This window comes from Mytilus galloprovincialis, chromosome 3 (assembly GCF_965363235.1).
Source record: "Mytilus galloprovincialis chromosome 3, xbMytGall1.hap1.1, whole genome shotgun sequence".
NCBI classification, from domain to species: Eukaryota; Metazoa; Mollusca; class Bivalvia; order Mytilida; family Mytilidae; genus Mytilus; species Mytilus galloprovincialis.
Genome location: NC_134840.1, coordinates 29,088,823 through 29,114,470, shown reverse-complemented (window position 1 = coordinate 29,114,470; position 25,648 = coordinate 29,088,823). Strand labels below are relative to the sequence as shown.

The following is a 25,648-nucleotide window of genomic DNA, read 5'->3' as shown; positions in this document are numbered from 1 at the left end:
TGATGACTACATCGTTGTTGAGATTGAGTTTCTCGAGGAGGGCTCCTTGATCAGTGAGTCGTCCAGGTATGAATTTATCTGAATAGCCTGTAAATGAAGATTAACTACGGCTACCTGCAGGCCAAAGAACGAGCCCTGAATTGGTAAACCATGTTGATCCGATCATATCGAAGGAATATGCGCAATGATTAGCGAAAAGTAAAATCACAAAAAAACTGAACTCCGAGGAAAATTTCAAACGGAAAGGAACTAAACAAATGGCCAAATCAAACGAATGAATAACAAAAGGGAACATCCAAATGGGCGTCCGACATATCCAGGGATGTGGTCCGCATAAATTGAGCATTGACAACAAGCTGATTACTGGTCTCATTTCTCCGATCTTCTTTGAAATCGGAACAAAGAAGAGAAGGGGGAAAGCCACCTGGATCTATTGGATCTATTGGAGATTGTCCGATTTGTCAAAAGGGTCTCTACTTCGGGACAGGAGATTGTATACACATGCAGAAAAGTGAAGATGTTTCAGTGCATCCTACTAGCATATCGAAATGTTTATACTTGGCACATGATGTTCGAAGACAAATGAAAAACAAACATGCGCAGCATCAGTAACAGCAATATCAATAGCAGCAGCAGCAGTTCCTATCTCGGAAGGAGGAGTGTGCGAATGTTCTTGGTGGGAGCAGCAGTCACCACAGCAGCAGCACTAAAAACAGCAGCAGCGGCAACAGAAGCAGCCTAAGCAGCCACAGCAGCAGGTAATTCCTCTGAAAGAGGAGCAAGAATTTTCTCAGCACCGAGATTTTGTTTTTAATTACCCATTTACGATGATTGTATCTGGACCGACCTCGTGCGGAAAGACAATGGAAAAAATGCTACAACCAGTAAGGAGGATATGCAAGCCCTGCCCAGAAAGAATCGTTTGTTGTACAAGATATGGCAGCCACTCTATGGAGAAATACAGAAATCCACCGTGAGTGAATTTTTTCTTGGAATCCCGGTCGATTTAGAAAGTGACGGCTTTTTCTTCCCCAAGAAGAGGAATATGTTGTGGGGACGATATCTTATAATATAACTCTGATAAAATACACAACAGCTTTGTAGTTTGACGTTTACTAGTTACTAAACAAAAGATAAGGTGACGTCGCCGTGTGACGTCGACCTTAGATACAATGTGACTTCCGATACGTTGCCGGTCCCGCGGTCTTCTCGACATTCTCGGGCCTCAAAAAAAAAAATTACTTTACGTAGAAAAGAAAATTGAAATACAATATATAAATAATATTAAATTAAGATTAAAGTCTTTCAAAATTAAAAAAATCACAGTTCTTTCACAGTTGAACTAAGTTAAACGTAGTTCATAAAACAAATTCGCATTACAGTCCATATTCATCGCGTAACACATTTTTAAATAAATATGCTTGTTCACTTTATTTCAAAAGTCCATAAAACAAGTTTAATGTTCTCTTTAATCGTTGTCGTGTTTCCATGGTAACTTTGCATAATCTTGGTTGTCGCGTAATTCAATTGAAGTTCTTATATAGTTCTCTTTTTCGTTGTGTACTTGTTGAAATTCTACTTCTCTAGCTTCAATCTTCCTAAACGCTTCTAAGTTGAGTTCCTCTGTTTGATGTGAAATAAGTACATTGGAAATACTTGACTCTGTTGATAGCTGTGATTTTTCTGAATTTAACGGTCCAGAAAGTAAGTACCCTAGTTTCGATTTGACTGCGGTGGGTCCGTTTCCGCGTACAACTTTATCTTCAACTATTTCCCAATAAAAATCGGCTCCAATTAATAACGAAATTTCAAAGGTATCCTGTTGCGTAACTGGATGTGCGAGCTTAAGATCTTGTAAATAGTTACTGTTCCTGTCAATGAAACGAATGTGGTTCTGTAACGGCGTAGCTATCATAGGGACGATTAATGCATGTATTGGGATTTTATGTCCAGTTTCAGTTTCAACATAAACTGTGGCTTTATCGAGTCGCCTAGCATTAGTGTTGGTTTCTCCAAATGATGAGAGTTGAATCTTTTCGGATCCTTCTCGCTGCAGGTTTAATTCTCGCGCAAGACTCTCCGTTACAAAAGACCTTTGAGCGCCTTCATCAAACAAAATATTCGTATCTGTGCAATTATGAACTGACCAAACGGGGGCCACGGCAGTTTTCAACAATACATTTGAGTGAAATTGTGCTGACGAGTGTAATATTGTTGAGTCTTCTTGTATCTCGGTATCCTTCACGAGATTTACTACAGTCGGTGTAGATGTCGTACTTTCGTTCGTACAACTGTGAGCGGAATCTTTCGTGTCAGTGAAACGGTTTTCACTTCTCTGGTCGGAGTTCGCGGTTTGTCCAACTTCATTACATAAACTAGTGTGGTGTCGTTTACCACAGTTACGACATGAGCTTTTCGATTTGCATTCTTTGATATGATGTGTACCGAGGCAGTTGAAGCATAAATTGTTACGTTTAACAATAGCGATGCGTTCATCTAAATCGCGTACTTTCTGGCAGTTGGCAGGCGAATGAATATCTTTGCAGAAAATGCACGGCTTTTCTGTTAAATGCTGATTAACATTTCTAGTACTTGCGTTGTGTTTTGTTTGTGAGTTAGCACCGGCGAAAAGGGTAGAATACGAAATATCACTTTCTGTCTGTGTAACTTGTCCGGCTTCCATGATTTGTATCTCTTTGTGTATACTTCTTCTAAGATCTCGTAATATCCAACTTGTCGTACCATGCTCCCGCGCGAGATGCTTTCTAATTTCTCTGGGCAGTTTGTTGATTATAATCGGGACTAATAAATTACCGTATGAGTCCTGTGTCTGTCCAAGCGATTCAAGTCCTCTAACTAAACTCTCCATTTTGTCATAAAACATTCTCAAGCTTATGAGGTCATTCCGGGGTGGCGTAATATCAAGCAGTGCTTGTAGGTGTGCTTGTGTTATTTTATGAGTCTGTCCAAATCTCTCTATCAGAACATTTACGGCTTCGGCATAGTTAGCGTTAGTTAGAGAAAATCCGGCAATTGTCTGAGCGGCTTCGTTTTCTAATTGGGCCTTCGAATAATTAAACTTTTGAACATCTGTCAATGTTGGGTTGTAATGAACTGCCGATTCATAAGAATCCCAAAAGCTCGGCCATTCTAATATATTGCCATTAAATGTAGGTAAAGTTAATTTTGGCAAACGGTGATTGCTGGATATAGCGGACGGGACAGTATAGCTTGACGTGGGAATTGATGTGGCAATTTGGCTTGTCTCTGTTAAAATTCGAGCGGCATCATTTGACTGTGGCAATGACGGGGCGGCATAACTTGTCTGTGCAATTTCGGGTGAACTAGTAGGGATGAACGGTGGACTGTCTACATTTAAAACTTGATTAGATGAATGTGATGGTTGATTGGAAATAGGTTGTGATGTTTTATCTATGAATATCTTAAAATGTCTCAGTTTAGTAACAAAATTTGTAGTATACTCATCTGTGTCTACGATTTCCGTCTCTATATCCTCTGTTTCCGATGCGTTCTCAATTTGTTCATTCAGTGTGTCGAGTAACTTCTTCTTCTGTTGTAGATTTTCGTATGTGGCTAACAGCTCCTCTCTGTCGAATTCAGAACTTTCTTTTGCGTCGGCAAATTTTCGTAAAAGTCTGGTAACGGCACTACGATTGCCCGTTCTTCTTGATTTAAGCTTTTGTAGTTCCATTAGTCACGGCACCATAAATGTGGGGACGATATCTTATAATATAACTCTGATAAAATACACAACAGCTTTGTAGTTTGACGTTTACTAGTTACTAAACAAAAGATAAGGTGACGTCGCCGTGTGACGTCGACCTTAGATACAATGTGACTTCCGATACGTTGCCGGTCCCGCGGTCTTCTCGACATATGTCAACATCGCCTCAAGATTCTAGAATCAACGATCTATTTACGGAAGGCAGCCATCACATGAATTTGTCGTTAGTGGTTTTAAATCAAAACTTGTACTTTGAAAAGGACCCAACCCTGAAACGAAACTTTCATTACCTCGTGGTCGACAATCCGTCGTGACCCTAGCACGACAAATGTATCCGTCTGTGTCGGACTTTTATCGTCGGAAATTTGAAGAGACGACGAACAGACACTACGGATTCCTCCTGGTTGATCTGAAAACCGGTACGACACAATCGTCAAGACTGCGAACTGATGTCTTGCAGACGGGCAATGGAATTGACACCTCTGACGAAATGAAGGGCAATGATAGTTCATGCCCGTCAAGACTATGAACTGATGTCGACACCTCTGAATAAATGTTGAGCCACGATAGTTCCGACACTGAAAGTACAACGTCAGATATAATTGATGATAATAAACTCATCATAGATAGCAGGATTAATTTTGTATTTACGCAAGACGCTCGTTTCTTCTACAAAAGACTCATTAGTGACGCTCGAATCCAAAAAAGTTAAAAAGAAGTTGAAGAGCATTGAGGACCAAAATTCCTAAAAGTTTTGCAAAATACAGCTAAGGTAATCTATTCCTGAGGTAGAAAAACCTTAGTACTAGTATTTCAAGAATTCAAAAGTGACAGAGAGGATCTAATATCTTGTATATATTGCGGACTGGTCTGTGCACACTTATCATGGTTTAAAGGATAATTAATGCTTGCTTACCAATGTCTGCTAAGGCACTAGAGGGAATTTTGAGCGGATCGTCGGTCAGCGTTTTCTATGCAGACGATATACTAGCCTATGTGATTGACAGACATAAAACCTACGTGGTCAACACGGACAATTGTAACCATAAAGAAACACCATGCAGAGACACACCAGCAACAATTTAGAAATGTTCTCATCGGTAACGGACCCAAGTATAGGACAATTGTAACCATAAAGAAACACCATGCAGAGACACACCAGCAACAATTTAGAAATGAGGCCCCTCATGGGGGGGTCCTAGTAATCACATAATCACCATTTTTTTGCCAATATAATCACATAATCATTAAATATTTGCTTATCTTTAGTAATCAAATAATCATAAACTAAAAATACAGTCCTAGGTAATCAAATAATCATGAAATATTTGGCTTAATAATCAAATAATCATTAAAAAAACGGCCAAGTAATCACATAATCAAAAACCCCATGAGGGCCCTCAGAAATGTTCTCATCGGTAACGGACCCAAGTACCGGACAATTGTAACCATAAAGAAACACCATGCAGAGACACACCAGCAACAACTTAGAAATGTTCTCATCGGTAACGGACCCAAGAACCGGTTTTCTCGATGTCAAATTCAACCTGACTTTTCGGAAACATATGTACTATACTGTGTCTATTACGTGAAAAAAGATGTCAGAGGATCTAGATGGAAGATGTAGTGAGTGACTTTTCATCGGTCGAACCTGGATGTCAACTTCGGAAAACTCATTGCGTTATTTTCAAACTGATATTTTGGAACACAATCAATCAGCTCTGATTTAGTATTGATAATTAAAAGTTGCCAATATCATCTTTTTTCCCATTTGTTTTGTGTGTATAGATCATGTGGAAATATGTCGGGAGTGTCAACTACTGAGCGTTATTTTACCCTGCAACCTTCAATAAGATAAGAGAATGAATTAACATCCATTTTATTAAAAAAAACATACAAAACACTTTTCCTGGCCTTTTTTCACTATCAGATTTAACCAAGCGAACAAAAAGGGTGTTTTATGTTTTCAAAATGACAAAATTAAGATATAAATGGGGTTTCAACTTATATTTAATAAATATATATATTTATCATATACTTAGCATTGATATGATAGCTTTTGCATATGTGTAATGAGCGGAAGTACACAAGCCATAATTTCCCACCCGGGCTGATAACCCATATCAGGTGCATCTCGTGCACAAAACCCATAAAAGTGCCTCTTGTGCAAGTCACTTCCGGTGTTTCCGGTATCGGTTGTTTGCTTTTCCATTGTGACGTCAGATGTTTTTTATGACGACGTCAACATTTACGGGAACTTTTGTGGGGATAGTTTAGTAATTGCTAACAAATGCCATTGACAAATATGAATCATTTTATAGTACAACAAACATTGAGTAGTATTGATCATAAAACTCTTCCAAATTTTCAATGTTTCAAAATGTCTCTATAGGAAATGTTACCATAAATATATAAGGAGGCAGTAATGCTGTTGTTTGACAATTATAGTATATTTGATTCAAAATTTATTTTCTTTATAAAGTTTTTGACTGTTTTAGATATTGCATTTGTTTATTTGCCTTACATAAAACTATTGTCGGAAGTATATGATAAAGCGATTAATACATGGCCTTTTCCATATATTAATCTATATATATACAGATAATGATATTGAAACATATGTTGAAAGCCTTGTTGAATAACACGTCTGTATGTCCGTTGTATAGATGTGAAGTTGAACCCTAAATGCGCCACCGTTGTTACTTTCAAAAAACGAAAGAGACTCCTCACTCTATACGTAGTGATGAAATTTGTCCAACGTTTAGTTACAAGTTTTTGTATTGATTTTTTTAATTGGAAGACATACTCTTTTTTAAGGAACGTATCCACAATGCTGACACGTATTACAATCTGGGACTATTATACTATTAGTTAGTATTATAGTCCCAGTTACAATGCATCATTTGACGTCAGGTAGACACTGTATAACCAAAAAGATGCAGGTTCCTACGCATTAGATGTGAGTCATCGGTCTCTCGATGACCAAACATATATAATATTATGGGGCGGGACATTCTCATATTTGGCAGTTAGACCGGGGCATGTCCATATTTGGGACAATCACAGTACCACGGGTTTTGGTGGGGTTATAAAACCTCATTTTCTACTACTATAAACGAAATGTACTTTTTTGTTGTTATTATTACTACTTATATTATGTATAGTACCTTTTGAACCTAATAAGCAGATATGCCATATATGGACCTTCCCAGATGATTTAGGATGGTAACCTAACACTAATCTGGGACTATTATACTAACGTAGGTATAATAGTCCCAACACTAATATACTAATAACATATGTATAAAAAATCCAGTTGTATTGCAAGCCAGGGAAGATGACACATGGTCAAATAATCAAATTCATACTTTTTTTTTGGGGGGGGGGGGGGTAATTATTGAAAAAGCGGTAACAATCTGTTAGGCAATAATTTTATATTTACAATATGTGCTTTATGAGTTAGATGAAATATATTCATTTGAAGAAATAATATATATATACAACTGTAGAGCTGAGACTACTATAACACATGTGTTATAGTAGTCTCAGTGTAGAGTGAATAACTTTGAATTACTGGAGCGGCTTTCACGTGCTATCTAGTCCAAATACAGATTGAAAAAATCAAAACGAATATTGACATTTCTCCTGAAATAACAATTTGCCTGAACTGGATGAGGATATTAATTAAACGAACAAAATTTAGAAGGGCTTAAAAATTTGTAATTGAAGTCCGTGGTGGTTGTATCAGTCAATGGGTAATATATGGTATTCAACACTTCCTGCTTACAGAGGGAGCCACAATAGCTCACAACTGTCAACAGAGAAATTATGTCGTATTGGTTTCATCGAAATCCTTTAAAAGCAACTTCAAACCTTACGTTTGAGTTAAGGGGTGTGTCGACTGATGAAAAAACAAGAAGAATATTTAAGTAAGGTGACTGTTCTTACAAATATCATCGAGTGTCATAACATTTATTATAAATAAGTTGGAACCACTGACAGTGACAGTGACTCATAATCATTTGTTTTCATGTAAACAATGTAAATCACTTTATGAATGTCGAGCGGTTGGACAGGGAATTTCTGATACAAATGCTCATACCTACTCCAATTTCTATCCCTTATACTCTGATAACAAAATCGACAAAAGAAATGTTTTTAAATTCCAGGATATCCTTGATTTATTGGCTTAATTTTTGATACTTCTCTTCTCGACTTCTGTCAAGTTCTGAGCAAACTTAGGCCCCAGAAAAATATACATCAGGTTCAGGTACCCATCCGATCCTACTTTTGAGCCGCGACCCTAAGTTATTTTATTTGCGTCATAAAAATGAATTGATACATTAAAGTAGAATGGGACAAAATACACACAGAAGTGAAAAACTTCCAAGTTGAAAACTTTTCTCTGAAACTTAACTGGCTACAAGGGCGCAATTATTCGGTATGCATTTTCCATAGAGTACCACTGGTGTTCCGTATTTTTTTTCTCGAAGATTACACAAACTAGGGAAAAACGGGTAGCAGATCCTGTTAACCCTTTCCTCCATTGAATTTTTTTTTTTTGCATACTTGATTCGCATAAGGATTTTTCAATAAAATGCTATAAATATGCTTAAAAGTATAAATGCATTGCGAAAAACAAATATTTTATCAAAAAAATTATAGTCGGATATTCCTACGATATTCCTTTTCATATTGGATACAAATTTTATTAAGTCTACTGCAGACACTTTGTAGTCAAAGCGTTTCAACTGAGGTACAACACAGGCGTCAAAAGGCGTCATTATGGAGTAAAGGGGGTGGCATCAAAAGGCGTCACTGTGGAGGAAAGGGTTACTAGAAATGCCAGTGTTGCATTACAACCTCAAAAATATATAGGGTCATGAGGCAAAAATTGACTTAAAATGCAGTTGAAAAAGATTGTCTATTTTTTCGCTTAATGAAAAAGGCATATTTTTAATGGCTCCGACGTGCAGAAGTGGAAGATATTTTCTATACCTCGTAAAATGTGAATATTGTTTTCTGCAATTTTAAACCTACATTTTTAATTGGATAAGCTTTTAATAAATTGTAATTCCAATCCTGTATCATCCAATCAGAAGCCGTAAAGGATTCTATTCTGAGTACCATCTTGGGGTAAAAAACTTGCCGGTAAAATGTAAACAAATAATTGCGCTCTTGTAACCTAAAAACAATACCACAGCAGAAAAGTGGCTATTGATTAAAATACAAGAAATAACAGACAAAATATTCCATCTAAAATATGGAAACGAAATATTTCATGGCTAACTCTAGAAATAAAGAGACTTATTGACTACTAAGAAAAACTAATAGAGACAGAATATGTAAGAAAATAAAGTCAACAAAAACAGAAAATAAATCAGATATTATTAAAAAGCACAGATCCTTAAAACACCCAAGTGCAACAAAAGCTAAGAACATCATATTGGAACTAAATGTATTATAAAGAAAACAGTTAGCTGAAAGATAGTAAACCCAGCAAATTTTGGTCTTCATAATAAATCAGAAAATTGAAAACATAGAAAAAGGTACATGGTATGAGAAAAACAAACCCTCAAGATCAGACTGAGACACTAAACAATCAGTTTCACTCAGCATTTACCAGACCTAAACCTCTAAAACTATCACACATTTGTGAACTAAAATCATTAAAATCAACAACTAAAAACCTAAACCTATCTAAAGCAATTGGTCAAGACAAATTATCACCTTATATTTTAAGTTAACCCATTCAAGGCGTATGATGCCTTAAGGCATCACCTAGGTACCACCGTATGATGTCTGAATGCATCACCTTGCTACGGCCGTGTGATGCCTAAATGCATCATGGACAACAAAAAATACTCTGACCTACTTTCAGTTTTAATATCAGATCAATTACGTAAAGCTGTAAAGCGTACGTTACCACAATGTGTTAAAAGGTTTCAATTTTTAATATTATGTATAAATTTTGACAATAAAAGTCATTGTTGTGTCATTTCTTCGTACTTTCGATTTGTGTTCATGATAAAATAATATGCCGCCATTTTTTCAATTTTGTTGACATGTGTAGTCAACGTGATCGCTTTAAAAAATGAAAGTTCATTACCTTCCACACAAAATATTTAAACCATTTATGTATCGCTGTTTTAAAAATTAATAATATTTACTTAGGATTGTTTAATAAATAAGATAAGCCGGTAATGTCTGTCTCTTTATGTATCATCTTTGCATGTTGTTGATTTACGCTCTGTTGACGATCGGAAGTTTACGGTTTTTGCCGACAAATAAATTTCACACGATGTGCAGGTGTTCTCCCAAATAAGGAAATCCATATTTTTGTGCAGCCAATCAAATTTTTCTAGGCTAAAAGGCGGTTCCATAGTAAAATAGTTGTGAAAAACGTAGTATTGTCGTCTGGGTGAAAATTAAAAAAATGTCTGAATCTTCGGATGAAGAGTTTGACGGATTTTCGCAAAATGAAGTTGATGCAGCTGCACAGCGGTACAATGATAGGCTTGCACAAATTGGGATAGGTGAATTAGATGTTGTTGATAATGAAAATGAAAGTGAAAATGATTTTTCTGATGAAAATGAACCCCTTGTTGATGAAGCTGGTGACCGTCCTGCTGAAGCTGATGGGTGGCATGAAAATTTTAATTATTATGAGAGGGGATTATATTACCACACATATTTTTACCACGTGGAAATACTGGTCCTACCACAGTTTTAGATCCAGATAAAGAGCCCGTTGATTTTTATTTCTCATTGTTGTTTACCAATGCCATTTTGCAATACATCATACAGGAGACAGACAGGTATGCCAATAAACAAATTCGTGATCATCCTGATGAAAATAAATCCCCATGGGTTACACCAACTGTTGAAGAAATGAAGGCTTTTCTAGGTTAAGGTTTCATATCACAAAAGGAAGGCTGACATTGAGTTTAGGGGTAATTTTCCCATTCATGCAAAATTAGGAACCAAAAAAGGGCCTAAAACAAGCATGTTTCTACATGTACTTTCCAGACAATAACTTGTGTTTAAGTGAATGGATTTCTCTAAAACTATACTACAAGGTTCCATACTACACAGGAAAGACTGGGAGTGAGGATGGGGTAATTGCTTCTAGGGGGGAAACCTATATTTTGTCAAAAATTTGATCACAATCCAAATTCAGACAGTATCAAGCTTGAATATTGTGTTCAAATTTGACCCAACTGTTCAGGGTTCAACCTCTGGTTGTATCAGGCTGTGCTTGGCGAAGCATTTTATTACAGATGACACCATTGTGTATTTAACAATATCATCACTTACTGCCTGTTGCACTCTTCAGGCTTTAATCAGACTTATATAAGTTGGGAGCAAGAATAGCTAATGTCATTTAAACCAGATAAATGTGAAATCATCCACATAACAAAAAAGCATTAGCCAATCATCTTAAATACACACTACATGATCATATATTAGAATTAACAGACAAAGCTAAATATGTTGGCGTTACCATCACTAACAATCTGACCTGTAATTCACATATAGATAACATCACAAATAAAGCAAATGAATCACTGAGAGATTTATTAAAAGAAATGTAAAAGCCAACAGCATAAAAACAAAAGAACTTTCTTACAAAACATCTGTCAGACCAAACATAGAATATTGTAGTACTAGTGTTGTCTGGGACCCCTGGCAGAAACAATAAATACATTAAATTGAAATGATCCAGAGAATGAGCTGCCAGGTATACACTTAATCAATACAGCTGTAACAGCCATGCTTGAACATTTAAGCTGGCCATCACAACAAAGAAGAAGAAATCTTGCATCATTCACCGTGCTAAACAAAATTGGATACCAATTAGTATCCATCTCAATCATACAATTCTTTTAAAAAAACTTCAAAAGAACATAAATTTGTACAGCCATTCTCTCCCACGAATTACTATTTATATTCATTTTTTCCCAGAACAATAAGGTTGTGGAATTTCTTACCATACCCCATTGTATCAAGTAGTCTGTAGTCCAGACTTAGAAGCATTTAAGTCTGGTGTAAAATCACAAAAAATGATTAGATAAAATGTTTTGAAAGTATTGCAAATCTGTTCAGATTTAGATTTTTTCTTTTTGTAATCTTCAACATATTGAATTTAAGATTAATATTATGTAGCTATGGATAGATGAAGTGACAGTGTTGCCAATCAAAATAAATCAATTGCCTGATACATCCCAATGTTCACTAACAGGAAGATGAAAGCTTTTTTTTTTAAGGAATTCTTGAGTTTTGTGATGAAATAAACACTTTGCCACCATTTTTCCCCAACCAATATCAAATACATGTAATAATAATAAATTCTTTATTTAAAGAGGGTAAGGTAAACACAGTTACAAACATACACCATATTAACACAATCGTATAGTCATGATACATGTAGTTCAATTTACATGTACCATAATTAGAACATACAAAACAGTTACAGATTACATGTAGTAAATAGATATAATATACAAATCAAAATCATATAGGGAAATAATTCGATCATTAATAATACAGACAAACCCAAACCATAACAAGACAGATAGACTGCAGACTCTAAATCATTTAAAAAAAAATAAAAAATACCAATCTACCTTCCCTATTTAAAAAAAAAATTATGGTTAATTGGACATAGATATTTTTTTGGCCTACTCCCTTTTGAGGCTTTTGGGATATTGTGTCCCGAGCAATTTTCTGATTGGGCAGCCTCATAATTTCTTAAGCCCTTTTAAGTTTATTTGTGAAAATCTGTAGCAACTCCCTCACTTCAAACTGGTGCCTTTTACACCTACCATTCCATACACCAAAACAAGTAAGAATTAGATAGAAGACATATCAGTCAGAATCTGTTATAAGAATCTTATGTCTATTATTTAAATTATGGTATGAACCTGGTCAGTTTTTTTTTTTTTCATTTTTCAAATTAACAATCATTTAAGTCCTTTTTATCTAGTCTTCTGAAAGTAACTTTCTAAATTAGAGAGTGATATGTTAAAGCTTACCAGTTCCCTTGAAGAAAAAGAGAGAATTTAATATGTATTAATAAGCTAGAATCCCTGAGATTTCTAAAAACTCAAATCTGCTGGTGTTTAGAACAGGATAAGGTAAGCATTATGAGTTAGTTCCATTATATATAAGGAAAAACTAAAAAGTAGAATGTACACTATGAATAATTTGTGTGGTGAGTATAACATGTGATTTTTTTTCCTACTAGAATATTATTTTTTCATATAGAAAATTAGTCGAATTAAAATGCAGTTACATGTATTAATATACAATAAATGTATTTTGACTTTTGTAGTGAATTAAGACAAACAAGGAACAAATTACTAGAGCTTCTTCCTGATCCAAACCATGATAAAAGTACTATTGAGAAAGCAACAACAGATTACTTTTCTCTACTGTTAGGACTTATACAACCCTTCGATGAGGGAGAAAATAAACTAAGAAAAGCTTTGAAGTTCAAATGGACTAACAGTCTTCTTGGAAATGTTACTCAGTAAGTGAAAAAAAATTTTTATATTTTTATACAGAATATTACATTAACATAAACTTATAGTACAATGTATCTACATTTTATGTCAATATTTATATTATTAGTAATATTTTGTATGCAATGTTACTGCAAGAAGAATCTGTGAAAATCGTAAATTGCAGAAGGAGTCACTGAAGACTCAATTAAGCCAACAAGTTTTTATGAATACATTAAGATCTAATTTGAAGTAAACATTTTGTATTATGCATGTGTGATATTTGGTATTAGGAAATCTTTAGAAATATTTGAATTTGGTCCTGTATATTGAATTTTAAAAAATTGTCTTATTTTACTAGTTTGTTAGAGGTCCAAGATGTCCATTATAAACTTTGTTAGTTTGGTATCAGAACATTGTCGGAAGTTCCAGATGTCAATTGCATTCTATCATTTGTTTATACACATAATAGTTTTAGAATGCCCCAGCAAGTTATAACCCTAGTTTTATAACATTTTTTCAGAGAACAGTGGGACACAGCATTTGAGGCTGCACATATGGCCATAAATGTTGCTTTATGGTACACAAAACATGCTGCAAAATTAGCTGCAAAAGAAACGTAAGTATTTTTACAATGTTAATATGGTTAATTGATTATGTAATCTTTAAAGTTCAAAATGCTTTTTCAGCAACATTGTAGTAACATACAAATTTAATAAAAGATTTATATGCATAACTATGTCAGAATACCTTTTGGCTTGGGATGTTTTTAAAATTGAAAACATTTTACAACCATTGCAATTACAACTTAAGAAACAGAACAGCTAAAAACAATGAATACGTACTGTATAGATTGCATATGGTACTATAACAGATTTCAGTAATAAGTTAGAGTGGATATAGTTTACCATGTTGGCCCCTGTCACAAGTATAATATGGTTTTTCACTCACCTTCTGTACAGTTTTCTGGGTTAAACCTTTCAGCTGAATTCTGTCTTGCTATGTAGCTTGTAAGAGCAACTTAACAACTGAACACACATATGAATATTGATGAAACTTTACAACTCTACTATACAAATTAATGTATTGACCAACTTGAACCTTGGCATGAAAAGTCCATCCTGTGTCTAAGTTCTGTGTAATGATTTTGTATAGTTTCCTGATTATCTATTTTCCTATTTTCTTTTTCAGACCAGACATGGAAGAAGCTAAAGAAGTGCACACCTGTCTACGTGTAGCTGCTGGTATATTTACATATGCCAAGGTACAATTTGGGATTGTTTTTATATCAAACAGTTTTAAATATTAGTATACTAAATATGTACAGGTCCCAAATTAAAAAACAATTTCTGATTACAAATTACAAATTGTATCGTTTGTGTTAACTTTTGTTTAAGGTTTACATCAATTAGAGTTGTCTTTGCTAATAAGCATGAACAGTAGGCTGTTTGATCTATAATAATCTAAGATAGATTTTTATGATTTAATTTAAAGCCATTTATTTTGAATGAAAATATATTTGATGGCATTTGTGCACCAAGTTATTTCAGTTCAAATTCAGGACATGGTACATTGTCAGTTAAATTATATAGAAAGGAACACTGATGTCTGTTTGTAAAACTATTATGTATGGTAAATCGTTTTCAGGATGAGTTAGTTGGTAAGCTTGCTGGGAACAGTACTGATAATGCTGTGGACACGGAAGGTCGTGTTATGGAAGCCTATATAAACCAGTGTACTGCTGAAGCACAAGAAGGTAAGGGCATATTGTTATTATGCAGAATTTTCCATTTACGATTCCAGGGGTTACTTATGTGAGCTTGTGATAAAGGAAGTAATGCGGGTAAAAAGATCATTATAGAAGTTCATATATTGTATTATAACCATTTATACAAATGGTGGATTTGTGATCTCTGCTCACAGATTTTTAGTTGTTATTTTCTTTCTTCATTTTGGTTTCACTGTACTTTTCTTAAGCTTGTTACATCTAATCAAGTAATCTGCAGACAATATGCCAAACATTGAAGTTTTGTTTTTCATATTTAACGATGCAACTCTCTATCAGTACTCAAAAGTATGACTGAAAATAGAAATATTTCAAGCAATCCAATATAATAGCATGTTTTGGACTACCATAGGATACTGGATTCATTCATTTTTGGTGGACACCAATTTTCATGGATTGAGAAAAAGTGGTATTTTCATCAATATTTGATTTTTTGGATCTTTGTATAAATAGAAAGAAAACCTTTAGAAAATGTTTGCTTTCTTGGATAACTGAAAACCATAAACATTGGTATCTCACAAATAATAATAAATCCACATGCAGAACAGAATAACTGAAAACTACAAAAGTATAAAAATTCTTGATTTAACATCACATATGTATAAAAGGGCATACATAAGGGTATAAAAAAACTGAAATCTAATGGTGAACTAAAGTGATGCAAATGCAACTTCAATGAAGTGTATATTTTTTAATTTTTTTTTCATTTCAGTAACAATAGCAAGGGCTATAGAACTAAAACACCAGGCAAGTTTAGTAGCTGCTCTTGCATTTGAGACATCACAGCTGTACCAAAGAGCAGGTAGAGTAGAAGTTTATTATGAGATTATGTACAAAACTTATTTTAAATTATAAGCATTTTTATACGACCGCAAAATTTGAAAAATTTTTCGTCGTATATTGCTATCACGTTGGCGTCGTCGTCGTCGTCGTCCGAATACTTTTAGTTTTCGCACTCTAACTTTAGTAAAAGTGAATAGAAATCTATGAAATTTTAACACAAGGTTTATGACCACAAAAGGAAGGTTGGGATTGATTTTGGGAGTTTTAGTCCCAACATTTTAGGAATTAGGGGCCAAAAAGGGCCCAAATAAGCATTTTCTTGGTTTTCGCACTATAACTTTAGTTTAAGTAAATAGAAATCTATGAAATTTTGACATAAGGTTTATGACCACAAAAGAAAGGTTGTGATTGATTTTGGGAGTTTTGGTTCCAACAGTTTAGGAATTAGGGGCCAAAAAAGGGCCCAAATAAGCATTATTCTTGGTTTTCGCACAATAACTTTAGTTTAAGTAAATAGAAATCAATGAAATTTAAACACAATGTTTATGACCACAAAAGGAAGGTTGGTATTGATTTTGGGAGTTTAGGTCCCAACAGTTTAGGAATTAGGGGCCAAAAAGGGACCCAAATAAGCATTTTTTTTTGGTTTTCGCACCATAACTTTAGTATAAGTAAATAGAAATCTATGAAATTTAAACACAAGGTTTATGACCATAAAAGGAAGGTTGGTACATGTATTGATTTTGGGAGTTTTGGTCCCAACAGTTTAGGAATAAAGGGCCCAAAGGGTCCAGATTTAAACTTTGTTTGATTTTATCAAAAATTGAATAATTGGGGTTCTTTGATATGCCGAATCTAACTGTGTATGTAGATTCTTAATTTTTGGTCCCGTTTTCAAATTGGTCTACATTAAGGTCCAAAGGGTCCAAAATTAAACTTAGTTTGATTTTAACAAAAATTGAATCCTTGGGGTTCTTTGATATGCTGAATTTAAAAATGTACTTAGATTTTTAATTATTGGCCTAGTTTTCAAGTTGGTCCAAATGGGGGTCCAAAATTAAACTTTGTTTGATTTCATCACAAATTGAATAAATGGGTTCTTTGATATGCCAAAATCTAACTGTGCATGTAGATTCTTAATTTTTGGTCCAGTTTTCAAATTGGTCTACATTAAGGTCCAAAGGGTCCAAAATTAAACTAAGTTTGATTTTAACAAAAATTAAATTCTTGGGCTTATTTGATATGCTTTATCTAAATATGTACTTTGATTTTTGATTATGGGCCCAGTTTTCAAGTTGGTCCAAATCAGGATTCCATATCAAGTATTGTGCAATAGCAAGAAATTTTCAATTGCACAGTATTGCACAATAGCAAGAAATATCTAATTGCACAATATTGTGCAATAGCAATTAATTTTCAATTGGAGTTATCTTTCTTTGTATAGAATAGTAGTTGATAATATATGTTGGAAATTTGCCAGACATGACTATGATGTCATTTTCTATTTTTATTTGCCAATAACTTTATGTAAATAACTTCATTGGAAATTTGCCAATATAAAATGTTGCTGATGAAGCTTTTTTTCCTTATCTTATCTAAAATGTTTTTAGATAATGTATGTTGGACATTTGCCAGACATGACTATGATGTCATTTTCTATTTTTATTTTCCAATAACTTTATGTAAATAACTTCATTGGAAATTTGCCAATATAAAATGTTGCTGATGAAGTTTTTTTTATTGTTTTATACAATAAACAATGTATATTCACTTTTACTACCAACCAATCTTTACCATTCAGTGATAACAAGCACTTTATTTTACATTTTAATATTTTATGATGTATTTGAAAGAGTAGTTATTGTTGCAAACTCCATTAGAAATTTGAATTGATATCAGTTTTGGAAAAAGGGAAACGGGATGTGAAAAAAAAGGGGGGGTTTAAATTTTTCTCATTTCAGATTTCATAAATAAAAAGAAAATTTCTTCAAACATTTTTTTGAGAGGATTAATATTCAACAGCATAGTGAATTGCTCAAAGGCAAAAAAAAACTTTTCATTAGACCACATTCATTCTGTGTCAGAAACCTATGCTGTGTCAACTATTTAATTTTAGATTTAAAAAGTTTGAAGAAGAAATCTTTAATTGATTTGTAAAATCTTGACATTTGTTTTGTGTAAAAAAAACCAATGTAATGTCAAAAATTTGATCACAATCCAAATTCAGAGCTGTATCACGCTTGAATGTTTTGTCCATACTTGCCCCAACTGTTCAGGGTTCGACCTCTGCGGTCGTATAAAGCTGCGCCCTGTGGAGCACCTGGTTCAGATCTGTTAAAAACCCTCTTCCTGCTTTCTGATGCTTTGTGGGATATTCTTAACATGAAAACATATACAAGTTCTTGTTTTTCTCTGTCAAATGTTGAGAAACTTGGTATAAATTATGTACACTATGGTTTCTTCCAATGATCCTCATTTTATACTGAATTTAAGAAAAATAAGATCAACCAAGTCATTGGTATAATAAGCATACTATGCATTTAGCCATTGACATACAAAGTGAATCGGGTTGAAATGTGCAATTATACCAGATGGGCTGAGTAAATACTGATGATGATATCATTCAAAAAAGATTTGGATGATGTTCAATTAGAAAGTTCATGCTTATAATTTTACTTGTGCTGAATTATATATTTCAGATGATGCTCTGAACAGTTTAGACGATAAAATTGTGGGAAAGTGGAGAAAATATTTTCAACTAAAATCAGCCTTTTATACATCTACAGTAAGTTTACAGTAAGAATTTAAAATCAAACAATAAAGACAACAACACCCATCAATTACCGCATGGTAAGAGTTTATTCTGGTCAACATGTTTTGCCAACAAGGGGGACATCTTCAGGACAATATTACACATGAAATCAAACAGTGAAGTACAAATTTTGCGGTTGTGTGGTTCGCTGAACAATAGAGGTTGTTATGACGACGTTATAGATATAAATAGAAAATTAAAGTAAAATAAGAATATAGTATAGTTAAAAGTGAAAGTTAGTCAGTAAAGTTATTAACGATGTAGTTAGCTGCTATTCTTGCACGTCTGTTTAGTTGTTCTCATGGAGGTTTCTAGTGGTAATATTGTAGAAATGATGAAAGTGGATCATAAAATGTCAATTCATTTCCAAATTGGACAACACCCCACTGGCCATCCCATACCAATTAAACTGGCTTCGCTCCGAGGGAGGTACTGCTTTCAATTGCATTGGTAAAAGGGTGAAGTGTATGATCGCTGCAATTTTTAGAATTGTGAATCTTGGTAGATTCCTTTATAAAAATTTACTTTGCTAATAAAGTGTCCGTGGAGCAAGCTTTTCTTTATAAATATGTTTTGTTGTTTATGTGGTTCATTTTGTTTCGGGTTCCTTTCTTTTTTCTCTAAGTAAAATGCCTGGTATTCCGAATTATTTTGAATTCATGTACTAATGTATGGTATGTTAATCTTCTGTGATGGACTGCTTCTTATTTGTATGTTTCTGTGGTTGCTTCTGTTTCCAAATCTCTCCTTCTTTTTTCCTCGTATCTGATAATTTTCTGGAACGGATCGAGAACTTTTTAAATGGTCCGGTTATTCGTCCATGCTGGGTGGTTGTTAGGTACAACGCTAGTGTGACAAAGGTGGATCCTGTCGGATAGTGAGAATTTAGTAAAGAATAAAACAGTTCATAATAACGTAAAATTGAATATTTAAAAATATTCTCATAAAATCAATAAAAGTAACATTGTGCATGGCTCTTAGAGTAACAAAAAGCCTGTTTATAAGATATTTTTTGTTAATAAGTGTCATCGAAAGTTAAATGTGTTATAACTGGTTAGAAACCTTGTGTTAGTTATGTGAAAAATTTATACTGATTATTTGCTAAAATAGAAACAGCTTTAAATGTTAAAATGACATGTCTTACTGCTTTATATATATATAAATGATTTTTCAAATATTTCAGGCTTACAGTTATAATGGTGAAGCACTATTAGCTGAAGATAAATGTGGGGAGGCAATAAGAGGTCTACAAGAGGGAGTGAAATGTAGGTATAGCTTGAAAAACTGACAGAACTCACAAATTCATACTTCTTTCTCACATTGCATATATGACAAAATCCATGTTATGGTATTTACTTAAAAAATAAGTCAGATAAACAAAATGAAAATGAAGCGTACATACTATTAGATACCCAAGATTATGTGAAAGTTTGATTGTCCCCTGCACAACGCTGTAAAAATACAGGTGTCCAGTCTTGTCAATTGTATAGGTACAATTTTTCAAAATATGAACAGTAGAAGTGGAGGTGAAGTGAAAAATACAAACCAGTTATCAAAAGAAGAAGAATGAGAAATATTTGAAAACATGTTATTGGGGATGAGACTGTACAGATCAACTTGATATGAAAAAAGTAGTTGAATTTCTAATTGCATTTTCTGTATATAGATAGATTCTACCACTGTATGAGTGTGATACAATATTTATCCACTCGAGACAGTTAGATTCTACCACTTTATGATTGTGATAGGAAGTAAAACCACTCGAGACAGTTGAATTTTCAAATTTTAACTGTGAGGCTTGCAAATATTTAAAATTTAATTGTGGATCATTATTTTTATTTCCATTACATTTCAGTATATGAGAAAGCAGAACAATTATGTAAGGAGTACGCATCAGCAAAAGGTCTAGGAACATTTGCAAGGCCCTTGAATCATATATTCTTTAGAAAGTTTGGACCAATCCTGAAGCGAACCTTAGAAAAATGTGATAGAGAAAACGGCATGATGTAAGTTTTAACTAAGCTTTTTGTTCATCAAGTATCCAATAAAATAACTTTGATATGGTTTTTAGTCACAATTAGTGTTTAAGTTGACTGTGTTGTGTGTTAGCCAACTACTTCTTCAGTACTTCATAACTTACAAGTGTATAAAATGAATTTTAAAAAGATGCGGTAAACATGACATTTATGCATTCAAAACATGTATGATGCTGACTTGATAGTTTTCAATTTTCATGATGTTACTAAACATAGTGCATCAAGCACAACATTTTATACATCATCCCTAAAAAAAATTCAACAAATTATGTGCTCAGATACTCAAGTTACAAAATGATTTGTATGTTTATAACCATACTAGTAAAATGAAAATACATAAATTCTGCAGGGTGTATGAATCTACTATCTGTTCTAAAAATATCAATGATGTCATTGTTAAAGTAATATTTAAAATTGGAGTTGTCTTCCTTTATACATAATTTTGTGGAAACAACTACAATTATAGTATTGCCACATTGGAATGTTTGATTCTGAGTGTCCGCTGCAAAAGGAATACAATCTTTACCTTTTAGTGCTTACAAGCACTTTGATTAATTTTACTATTAAGTTCCTGTTATATAGTAAATTTGGATATTCCTGTCTTTGTAGAATTTATTCATGAGACTGAAATAAGGATACATGTATATATATATTTCAGATACCATCACAAAGTACCATATGATCCACCACAGTTAGAATTGAAAGCCACCTACGGTTTAGTGTCCCCTGAGGCATTTAAAAGCATTGCCCTCAGTCCTCTATGGACGAAAGATGTATATGAAAAAATGGATGCTAAGATGGCTCCCAAGGAAGAAAATGAGGTTAGTACATGAATCACAGAACTTTTATAAGTATAATAGTTTCTGAGATGAAAAAATGATTTTAGTATGAACCTTTCTATACTGTGAACAAGTAATGTTAGGTTGCACCTTTCTATACTGTGAATAAGTCCTGTTAGGTTGCACCTATCGATATTGCAAAAAAGTGCTGAAAGGTTGCTTCTTTCTATATTTTGAACAAGTGGCATTAGAATGCACCTTTCTACACTTCGATCAAATGGTTATAAGATGCATTTTTCTCTTTTTTTTCAGAAAAAGGCAGATAAAGAAAAGGACAAAAAGGAATTACCACCAGTGAAGGAGAAAGAAACCCCAATGTCTGACAAAGATCCTGGAACATTTAGTGGATGTTCGATATCATAAAACATGTTATTGTTCAATCAGTTGTTATAGTCTTATGAAAATCTACACGCTAAATAAGCATAATTTCATATGTTGGTATGCCCTAGAATTTACAATCTAGTGTAGATTATTTAATATTAAACAAATATATCTATCTTTAAATTAATAACTCTCATAAGAGTTAATGTTATGGTATTAAAGGTGTGGCTATCATATTGCATTAACTGAAGTACCCTTCAATTGGCCTTAATACTGATCAAGTATTATCTATCTCAAAAATCAATTATAATGAAGGTTGATAAGATTTGGCTGGGAGATATTGTATGCAGAAGAAAGGGCCAAGACCTCTGCTTCACTAAAGAAGGAAATATATTAAAGTTATAATTATCTTTAGTAGAAGAAAGCAAAATTATTAATGTAAAATCTATGAACAAGTGTTAATAATAAGTGCAAAGGAGAAATTGGCAAGCAACTATTTTCACAAAAAAATCTTTTGATTCAAGTTCAGTATTATTTAAGGAATGACTAATATTTTTCTGTCTATGAAAAAATAACATAAAAAATTTGGTGCACACTGAATAACGCGCGTAGTGCACCACATTTTTTATGTTATTTCAAATAGACAGAAAAAAATTTACAGAAATTTCGTATAATTTAATTCTAAATTCCATTTTAAACCGTAGAAAACCATGAAAAAACGTTGATGACGTCTTGGTTACATGACTAAATTATGTCTATGGGCTGATAACAAAATAAGGTCAGCCAATCAGAAGACGCATTACATCCAAAATTAAATTATACTGAATTGTTCATAAATTAGCAGTGAGTGTTGTGCTTGTTTTGGGGCATTCAGTAATATTTTATATGTAAAAATATTCTGAAATTTAAATTATATAAAGAAAAGGGTAATCTTTAGCTGGCCTAAAACTTTTTCTGTATACTATATATTAGCATAATTATTATATGGTTAGTGAATTTGACTTTAAACCATGAATATATGGCTATTGTTTGACATAAAGGAATAAGATGATTATACCTTTCATTTGTCTATCTTAGTCATATGTCTAACTGTCAGTTGTTTATTTTATTATTCCCCTTTCACAATAGTTTGTATCTCTTGCTACTGAATGAAGTTTTGTAATCTAGAGTCGTAGAAACACATTATTTTTCTAATAAGTGTTTCAAGAGAAAATAAACCTTACTTTAGTATAATGTTCGTTATTTATATTAGCACCTTAAATAAAATATGAGAAATGGAGCTCATTACTGAAATCATTTTTGTGAGTATAACTTTTTAATATACATTGTTACTTCTGTTTGTTACTGTCTTATTGTTGGAGGACTTTTAGAACATATGTAAATATTTTTATGTATATAAGTATTACTGTGTAATTTGTATTCCTGAGATAAAAGTTCAAATATATTTGGTATGTGTTATTTATTATGTCTGCAACAAATATATGTATAGCAAATTCAAAATAGCTATGTGATGTCTTTTAAATGTTTAAAAGACAGTCAACTTTTCATTGGCACAAGTTGTTGTTAGTAGCTTTCATTTCATAATAAGTATTTGACAAAATATCATTCTATGCACCAGTTGACCTATTAGAAATCAAGTTTTGTCTACAAAACTTTCATTTTCTTTCAAATTAAATTACACTGTTATGCAATAAGTACTTTTTGGTTTCAATTTGTTGGTATATATTTCATATAAATTAAACTAAGTGGTATTACAACGTTGTTTATGGCTAGATTTTAATGACTTTAGTATCAATATCAGCTGAATTGTCACTGGTTAATTGTTGATTAAATTTGATTTAGAAGTGTTCTCTAATGATGATATTAACAGTTTTAATTTTGTCCTGAAAATTGGCTATATATTAAAACCCAAAATTGTAAAAAAAAAAGTATTATGTATGTTCATACCAGATGATAACAATAACCAAATAAACACTTCAGATAGAACTGTTTTGTGTTATTTATGTTTAGCTGCCAATATACATATTCAGGGTGTCCGTTCATGTATACTGCATTGTAAAAAACACATAGACAATGTACGCTGATAATTTAATGTAGCTTTCATTTTCCCTGGAACAAATAAAATATTTTTAGGAAATTTTATATTTGTAGTTGTTCATATCATTTCAGAAATTAGGAGTTGTAGTGCACAATGTGATTAAATATCTTACAAGAAACTTTTATCAGACTCTGGACAATTTAAAGGGGCATTAGCGGTAATAAATTGATAAAAAAAAAAATTAAAATTGAATTCCACCTGAATGCAGCTAAATAGAAAGTGCATAAATCTATCAGCTGTTACTTTCCATGGTTGAACTTCATATTTATAATGTTTGCTTGTCTGGTGGCAAATATTATATGAAAATTCAGGCTATGTCCTCCTAAACGAGAATCAGTCTCCAGATGAATTATTCAAATATTTTTTTCTACAACACATGTGGCGACATGAAATGTTTTCTATCAGCATTTACAGTTGTTTATTTGAGGAATAAGGTCTACTAAATGATGTCTGGCTAATTTTGTTTGATACCTAATAGGTATTACCTATGCATCTCAGCCTTTCTAGGCATTCCCGGTTGTCAGGCCATAGGCCATGGCTAACATTTGCTGTGGTGGGCAAACCAAAATCAACCCTGTGAGAGTCAGAGGTGTAAAATCATTTGTAGAAGACCTAGCTCTGTGTCCAAATTTTGAATAGAAACTATTTTTTTCTACTCCTGTCTGAAGGAACCCTTGTTCACATCTTGTGATTTATGATACTGTTTGAGATGAAATGTCCTTTTCTATAATCCTGGATATTATTTTGGCACTTATTATGGATGGAGTGATGGAAACATAAACCTACCACGTACCAAGTGCTGATCAGTGCCTCAGGTAAAACCAGAAACCTTCAGCTTGCAATTCTAATGAATGCCATAATACATATTCCTCTGAGTCACCAATAAACCACAAACCTTCACATTACAATCCTACCAAATACCATACCAGCTGTTCCTCTGAGCCTTGGGTAAACAACAAACCTTCACATTACATTTCTACCAAATACCATACCAGCTGTTCCTCTGAGCCTTGGGTAAACAACAAACCTTCAGATAACAATTATAACAGATACCATATAAGCATTAGTGCACCTAGGTATCTGAGGTGAAAAAAATCTTCAGACTTTATTGACATTTAATCACATTCTTTAAGAAGTTAATTATTTCAGTACAACTTAGTATTTGAGACCAGATGCTCCTCAGGGCGCAGCTTGCTACAACTGCAGAGGTAGAACCCTGAACAGTTGGGGCAAGTATGGACACAACATTCAAGCTTGATACAGCTCTGAATTTGGATTGTGATTAAATAGTTGACACAGAATAGGTTTCTGACACAGATTGAATGTGGTCTAAGAACTTAAAAAATTTAAATTGGACAATTACCTATTATGGTCCAATATCTAAAATCTAAATACATGGTTAGATTCACCATATCAAAGAACCCAAAGAATTCAATTTTTGATGAAATCAAATAAAGTTCAATGTAGACCTATTTGATAACGCAGCCCTAATATCAAAGATCTAAATACATTGTTACCTTCAGCATACAAAAGAACCCCATAAATTCAATTTGTGTTGAAATCAAACAAAATTTAATTTTGGACCAATTTGAAAACTGGGCCCATTATCAAAAATCTAAGTACATGTTTAGATTCAGCATATCAAAGAACAACAAGAATTCAATTTTTGATGAAATCAAATAAAAGTTCAATTTGGACCCTTTAGAACTCGATTTGGACCAATTT

The 25,648-nt window shown here is 33.3% G+C and overlaps 1 protein-coding gene across 1 annotated transcript; it reads left to right on the top strand.

Moving 5' to 3' along the window:
- Nucleotides 1–7,529: 7,529 nt before the first annotated feature.
- LOC143067634 (BRO1 domain-containing protein BROX-like) lies at nucleotides 7,530–23,811 on the top strand. The gene is made up of 11 exons (XM_076241028.1): nucleotides 7,530–7,674; nucleotides 13,080–13,277; nucleotides 13,772–13,867; nucleotides 14,440–14,512; nucleotides 14,896–15,004; nucleotides 15,747–15,836; nucleotides 18,517–18,602; nucleotides 19,813–19,894; nucleotides 20,485–20,635; nucleotides 21,324–21,486; nucleotides 21,757–23,811. Exons 1-11 carry the CDS (start codon nucleotides 7,574–7,576, stop codon nucleotides 21,865–21,867), a joined length of 1,260 nt encoding a protein of 419 aa, XP_076097143.1. The 5' UTR covers nucleotides 7,530–7,573; the 3' UTR covers nucleotides 21,868–23,811.
- Nucleotides 23,812–25,648: the final 1,837 nt, after the last annotated feature.

Coding starts and splice junctions, on each gene's coding strand:
- LOC143067634 (XM_076241028.1), top strand. CDS start 7,574: ATGTCGTATTGGTTTCATCGAAATCCTTTAAAAGCAACTTCAAACCTT. Junction 7,675..13,079: donor AAAACAAGAAGAATATTTAA/GTAAGGTGACTG, acceptor TGACTTTTGTAG/TGAATTAAGACAAACAAGGA. Junction 20,636..21,323: donor GATAGAGAAAACGGCATGAT/GTAAGTTTTAAC, acceptor TATATATTTCAG/ATACCATCACAAAGTACCAT.